The 7,222-nt window shown below is 40.8% G+C and overlaps 1 protein-coding gene across 4 annotated transcripts in view; it reads left to right on the top strand.

The window, feature by feature from the left end:
* Positions 1-7,222, top strand: part of ryr3 (ryanodine receptor 3) — a 105,579-nt gene continuing 98,357 nt past the window's right edge. For all 4 annotated transcript variants that reach the window (XM_017411853.3, XM_017411854.3, XM_017411855.3 and 1 more), the window contains exon 1: positions 1-152. In XM_017411853.3, coding sequence (XP_017267342.1) covers positions 105-152 — 48 coding nt within the window. In that variant the 5' untranslated portion in view covers positions 1-104. The remainder of the gene's footprint in view (positions 153-7,222) is intronic.

A 7,222-nucleotide genomic window follows, 5' to 3' on the forward strand; every position in this document is an offset into this window, starting at 1 on the left:
CTGTGGATGAGCTCGAAGCTAATATCGGCTTGAGAGGCTCAGCATCGCGTTTCTGGCGGCAGTCAGCGGTGGCTTCCAGAGTCTGAGGAGGCTCCTTCACAGCCATGGCTGAGGGCGGAGAAGGGGAGGATGAGATCCAGTTCCTGAGAACTGTAAGTAAAAAAACCAAACAAAAAAACAATCGGCTCCTTAACGCAACCAAATCCTCCCGAAATAAAAGTGTGTGTGTGCGTGTGTGGAAGTTAAAGCGTCAGCGTCGCTTCTGCGCAATTGGTGAAGTTTGGCGCAGCCGCGGCGCGCGGCGCACCTGTCGACAGGACTCTGTATGGAAGTCTCATCTGCAGGTGCAAGGACACAATGAAGTATCCTGTCACGAGGGGGGGGGGGGAAATACACTCCACATTCCGCTTAATCTCCTAAATATTTCGTCTGAACCGTCGGTCGCTGCTTGTTCTTGACTTTTTATGGGTGCATTCTCCTCGGGGAGAAGAGTTTCCAGCCCAACTTGTCCTCCGCGGTGACTATTTTAGCTGTTTGACGCAGATTGATTACAGTGTGCCTCTCTGCTCGGTTCTGTAAACGATATGACAGCTTGTATGTTGGTGTGGTGGGAACAGATACCCACCTCGGTGGCCTGACTGAGCACATATCCCAATCCTCTGTGGCTTCATGGAGCTTTGTGACCCTGTTGTTACACAAGAGAAATCATAACTTTGCTGTCTTCAGGAGGGGGACTGATGACTCCAGATAGTTTTTCAGGGCATTCAAATTTGCTTCTAAGATTCACATATGTTCTCCACCAGTTATTCTTCACAAGTTTGAATTTATAGTCAGAATTACACAAACGGGCTTAGTTATATAAATCCAGCTCCACTAATTTGTGGTTAAAAGTTCCTTAGCAAGTTGCACCTCAACCACAGCCTTTTTGTACCCATCAACAAGCTTCTGGTATGATTTTCGTTCGATATTTGACAACTTTTCTTGGGAAAATTGGAAGAAATCATTTAAATTTGTGGACTTTTAAGCATAGACCACAGTTTTTTTTAATGAACTGAGACTGGTGCTTTGGAAAGGTCATTATAGAAGATTAATGTTTGTCAGCTTTATCCATTCAGAAGCCATTTTTAATGTTTTTTTTTTCAGACCGCTCAAACACTCAACTGTGTCTAAGTTTTAACCATGTAGTAGTTGTGGTTTAAGGTGAAGTTGAAGAATTTGGATGTAGAACTCCTTCATTTTTCCATCCACTTTGTGCAAAACACCAGTACTACAGCCTGATGCTACCCCCACCGTGCTTTACAGTTAGGTTTGAAAGCCTCACCTTTATTCCTACAAACATACTTATTGTCATTGTGGCCACACTGCTCAGTCTTTGTCAGGTTTGACCATAAAAGTTGTCTCCATAACATATTCGGCTTGTCCATGTGGGGACCTGCAAGTTTCAGTCCAGCTTAAAGGTTTTGCTTTTGGAGCAGGGCTTTGTTTTTTTGGTCTTGGAAGGCCACTATTCTGCATGATCTAGATGTTTCTCTGCTCTTCACGTTCTGCAGAAGCCTGTTAGTCACTCAGTCATTCAAATCAGGTGTGTCAAAGCAGAGAAACTTCTAAAACATGCAGGATAGTGGTCCTCCAGGACCAAGATTGGACACCACTGGTCTATGGTGACGTAAAACTGGCTTCACTGTGGACAGTGACACTGCTGTTCCAGCAGTTTCCATGTCATGGCAGGCTTGAGCCTTTATTGTGTTTGAAAACTTGTAAATGTTAGCACACTTCCCAAAGAAATGTGAGATTTTGCATAGCTTATGGGTCTTTTTATCTACTAGACAAAATGGCTTCTTAACACTTCCTATTAATACAGCCTCAAAACTGCATCTCATAACAATATGTGGAATTTTGTAACAGAACAGTTCTTTGAACAGTTCCATAATTAAACAGGAAGTTGACTCTTTGGTTTGAATATTCAACTTTTGCAATTAAACTCCACAGGTTGCTTGTATTGTTTCAGTTTTTTTAGACGTGGATGCATAATTTTTGTCAATTCAGACTATATTTTGAGCAAATCGAGAATATGGTTTTGATCGAACATGGCATGTATCTAATTTAAATTCACTGGAGATTCTAAACTGTTGGGCCTTTTAGTTTTTCCATGGCAGCTTGGTAAAGTTGGATAATTTACCATGAATTTATATGCACAAATTTTCAAATATTGGTGATGGGAAGTGATATTTTTACACTTAAGACCTGTTGACCTAATCTATTTGTGACCAGAAAATGTTTGAGGCATTGATGATATTTTGCAGGGAAACCTAAAATTAAGTTGTGAAGTTGTGCATTGACAGGGGTGATCCCTGCTTAAGCAAATATACAATGAAGAGGCACGCACTGAAAGGTGAAGAAAAAAACATTGATTTTCTTCGAGTGGGTGGAATATATTAGGCAGCAGATTAACATTTTGTCCTTGAGTACGATGTGATAGAAGCAGAAACTGATTGGCTAGTTAAAGGGTTTAAGCAACTTTTCGCAATATCTAAATTACAAAGCCTAGATGCAAAACTGCAAGTCTTGTAGGATTTTCCAGATCCACAGTGATCAAGAAACCAAAACTGATCCAACAAAGCAGAACCTGTGAACCAGTGTCAAAGTCATTGGTGACCAAGGTTCACTGATGGGAGTGAATTCTGGCCTGTGTTGCCAGATCCAGTAGAGCAGGGGTGTCCAATCCTGGTCCTGGAGAGCCACTATCCTGCAGATTTTCCTTGTTTCCCTGCTCCAACACACCTGATTCAGTGGTTAAATCACCTCTTCATGTTCTGCAGAAGCCTGTTAATCACCCATTGATTCAAATCAGGTGTGTTGGAGCAGAGAAACAAGTAAAACATGCAGGATAGTGGCCCTCTAGGACCAGGATTGGAGACCCCTGCAGTAGAGTTACTGGAGTCAGTATGCCCATGCTGACCTCTATCCACCACCAAAAGCACCACTTTATGGAAATGGTGATCTCACCAGCTTCTTTCTATTGGATTACTCACCCGGATGACTCACATCACAACAACTGATGATGGGATTGGGAATTCGCTGAGTTTGGGGAGTCGCCTTGAACACGGGCATCTTTAGGTCTCCATTTAACCTAAAGTGGGATGTCGGGCACAATGCTGCCAGTTTGCAACATAAAGAATCAGCAACTGGCAGCATTGTGCTGAATGCCACCAACAGAATACAGTACTGTGCAGAAGTTTTAAACCACCCTTAATTTCTTTACACTTTGCTTCCAAGGAGCCAGACTTTCTTGTAATCTTTTTAAGTGGTCTTGATCAATACTTCTCTGGGCTTTCTGGAGTACTTTCAAAGTGTTTTTTTTTAGATTTTAGCTGCTTTTTACAGATTTTCAGTCCAGTCTTGTACCTGGTCATGGCAGCATATTGTGCTGGCTGTAAATAAAATTGAAAAGATTGGACAAATAGAGGACAAAAGAAGAAGCGTCCGGCCTGAAAAGCCATCTACAACAGATGAAGAGTTTGAAAGTCACGTCTTTAAGAAATAGGAAAACATCTTGCAAAGACCTGACATAAAACCTGGGAGCTTCATCATCCTTCTGTTGACCATTTATTGTTTGGTTTTCAGCTAATACTGTTGGTCTTTGTCAAACTTTATCTTTGATAAGTTTCAAAGAACGAAATGAGGGCAAATTGTGTCCTTTATTTTAGGCTGCTGGTAACAAAAGGCATAAAGGTCCTATTTATATTCAGTTCTTTGTGATGTTTCTGTTACTTACAGACTGAATATGGAATAGGGCACTGCACTGAAAATAAACTTGAAAGACCTTCAGAAAGCCCAGACACTTGTTGCTCAAGACCACTTTTAAAAGATGACAGAAATTCCGGCTCATTGGAAGCAATATGTAAATCCACGAGGGATGGCTTAAGACTTTTGCACACTGCAGCCCACATCCATTCCCACAGTTCCAAACTGTTCCTCTGCTCACAGGTCTGTTTGGCCATCCCACAGTGATGGCAGTGCTCTGTGATGCTCACTGAAATCTGTTATTCAGGCAGAAAAATTGTTGTTACTCATGGGTGTTGTGTCCAGCCTGGACTGGCTGCAGTGGCATTCAGCAATTTGAGATTTTTAATTTATTTTCTTTTTGTTGCTTACACTAACCAAATCAAACTCATGGCTCTGTTTCTCAGTGGCCAGGTGTGCAGAAAACACATCTGCCTTGTGGTTCTTTCAAAACCTCAGGCTCAGTGATGATCAGGAACAATGGAAGAGGTGTTAAACGCCAACTTTACCCAACTAGGCAGCAAGCTGATACTTTTTGAATGGAATGGTAACCCTACAGGATCTTAAACTTGTTATCATGCTGGTCTGATCTTTTGTTTCCTCTTGGCGCCCATTATTATTATTATTATTATTATTATTATGTTATATAGATTAATGCATTAGCCTTGGCTGGTTGTCAGAAGCAGGAGGAACCTTGTTCTTAACAGCTCCTACTATTTGCGATGCCAGTGATATGCTGACCCACGCCTCTCAGATTCTACTGTCACACTGGCATCTTGGGTATCTGATGACAACAGCGGTTTGAAAGTGGAGGACTGGGGGGGGGGGATTTTCCCCTGAGGTTCACAGAGCCTTGTTATCAAACCTCAGAGCTGAGAGAAAGGTGTCTTTACAGGAAGCATTTAAATAAATGTGCTAATTGGAACATAAACCCTTAACATTTTGGAATGGTGCTTAAAGAAGTAGTCAGTTTTTTTTTTACTTTGTTTGCAGCTGCTGAGAGCTTGCAGCGAGCTTTGCTGTTCATGTTTAATTTTGTGATGATGGAGCACCATTCATTTAATGACTAATGTATCTGAGCACCATGCTCAATCAGTTTACACCCGTTTAGATTGGTTTATTGTCACCTTTCAGTGCATATGCACGGAGAAAACAAGGCAGTATTTGGTGCCCACAAATGCTGCTGAACTTCTCAAATGTTATCCAAATCATCAGTGTTGAGCTGTGATTTTTTTTTTTCCCTTACATAAGGTGCCAGCAATATTTTTTGGCTTTGTTTCTGCATTTTTTCCCCCTGCCTGCTGAGTACAGAACAACAAACAAACCAAAGACATCAGCTAGTAAAAGGTGAGACTCCATGTCTGCATAAAGTCTGATTCAGATCTGGATCCAAGTCCAGATTGAAATCAAGCCTCAGTTGGATCCCGCTCTGCTATCAAATCTGTCTGAAGATTTTTGAAATAATAGTTTTTTTGTGGAGGTAATCATCATCTTTAAAGCTGTAAGTGATTTAAAGAAGTAGCCTGTCAAGCAGTATACTTCAATAAAGAAATATAAGTCTGATTAAAGGTGCTCATTTCAAATTTATCAAGACTGGTTGAAAAAAAAAAAAACGAATGAAGAAACAAAATCTGCACATTTTCTTTTTTCCACGTCACTGGTTAATGTGTCCCTAAATTTAAAAAAATGTGACCGCCTGTCAACTGCTTTGTACCTTTTGTTTATCTGCGGAAACAGCCGAAGTGAGGAAGAATAAGAGAATATTATCCGTGGAAGAGTCGCTTGGGATGGAGAAGTCTGACAGTTTTGATGTATTGGTACATTTGTTGAGTAAAATATCCAAATAAAGATAGGTTGTGATGAAACAGTAAACTGGTCTAGAAGACGTGTGTTTTAAAGTCTCTGAGGCGCTCCACCTCCCTGCCTCCTCCCTGACAGTCGTTTTACTCCGTCTTTCTTTCTTTTGCTTTCACCAGCAGATTCACTCTTTTATTTCCACCTAAATGTTTTCTCCTCGATACTTCCCTTGTCTGATTCTGCCATATTTGTTTACCTACAGACTACGGTCAGCCTAATGTAGATCAGTCATGTGACTCAACCGAGTTCTTTGTTTATAATTGAGTGCATACCGTCATTTCAGGATTTTATATCCTCATATCTGGAAAACTACTGGAGTAAACTTATTCAACTGGCACCATTTGTTATAGTTTAGATTAACCTTTTTTATGTGTGATTTCATAGTTTGCAATGATCACCTTTTAATCTGGTTTATTTTTGGTAGAAATGTCTTTTAAATAAGTCAAAAGGATGAATTAAATAATTGGCTTCAGATAATGATTTTAAAAAGCAGTGAAGGTTTAAAAAAACTGTGAGAAATGATTGGAAGTTAAAAATCTGCTGAAACATATTTTTATACTTTGCAAACGTTGCATAAAAAGCATATTCCCATTTCAGTTGAGTTTGTTTCCCACTTTCTTTCTTTTTTTAATCTTATTCCTGCCTGTACCGTGCAGGTGAGCTGCTTTTGCACCTTTTTTGAAAGCCAGGTGATTGACACTTGCATTGCGGCAGTGGCTCCTCTGGGCTTATTTGGAGTTTATGTTGTTCTGGAAGCCCTCTGCATACCAAGGCGAGGACTCTGGGGGTTTAAATTTAGCCTTTTTAAAGATGATGCTTCCACAGCACAAACAGCTCTGCTGGCCTGGCACTAAACAACACCAAGGGGCAGCGCTTTAGCCATGACAGCACAGGACTCGCAACACTTAAACACCATTTTTATGGGGATAAAGTAGCATTTAGGAGGGAAATGTTTAAAACCACAGAGTAATATACAGCATTTTCTGAAGCTTAATGTGTCATCAAACCTGGAGATGGGACTCTGCTTTGTAGAATTTAGATTATTGGTGTTAATTTTCGGTTGAAACACGAGCCTCTCAAGTTTCAAAGTAGCTTTATTGTCAGCGTGCCCCAAACTAAGATCATTTTATGTTGAGGAACGATGGCGTTGTAGCCATTTTGGTTAAACCTCGAAAGGAAGAACAGGCGCAGTCTCATGCTTGGAGGTGTAAGTCTCTTTTTTTTTTGTAGCTGAGGTGGCCATATTGAATTGGCTTGGCTCCAAAAGTGAATCGGTTGTAGATGTGCTGCCAGTTGTTCTTAGAGTTTCAGTGACATCCAGTACATGAGATGTTTTGCTAACAGACAATAAATTGTGCTTGGAGTATGCATGGGGGACAATGCTCAGCTACTACCACACCACCTTTTAGCTCAGTATCTGTTAAACTGGTTGAGTTTTATAATTAGGCCCGAGCAGCGACAGCGCTGCGAAGGCCTCTTGTATTTCGTGGAATTCTTATTAGGCCCGAGCAGCGACAGCGCTGCGAAGGCCTATTGTATTTCGTGGAATTCTTATTCTTATTCTTATTCTTATTATTCTTTT

The sequence above is a fragment of the Kryptolebias marmoratus genome, linkage group LG19 (genome assembly GCF_001649575.2).
Source record: "Kryptolebias marmoratus isolate JLee-2015 linkage group LG19, ASM164957v2, whole genome shotgun sequence".
NCBI classification, from domain to species: domain Eukaryota; kingdom Metazoa; phylum Chordata; class Actinopteri; order Cyprinodontiformes; family Rivulidae; genus Kryptolebias; species Kryptolebias marmoratus.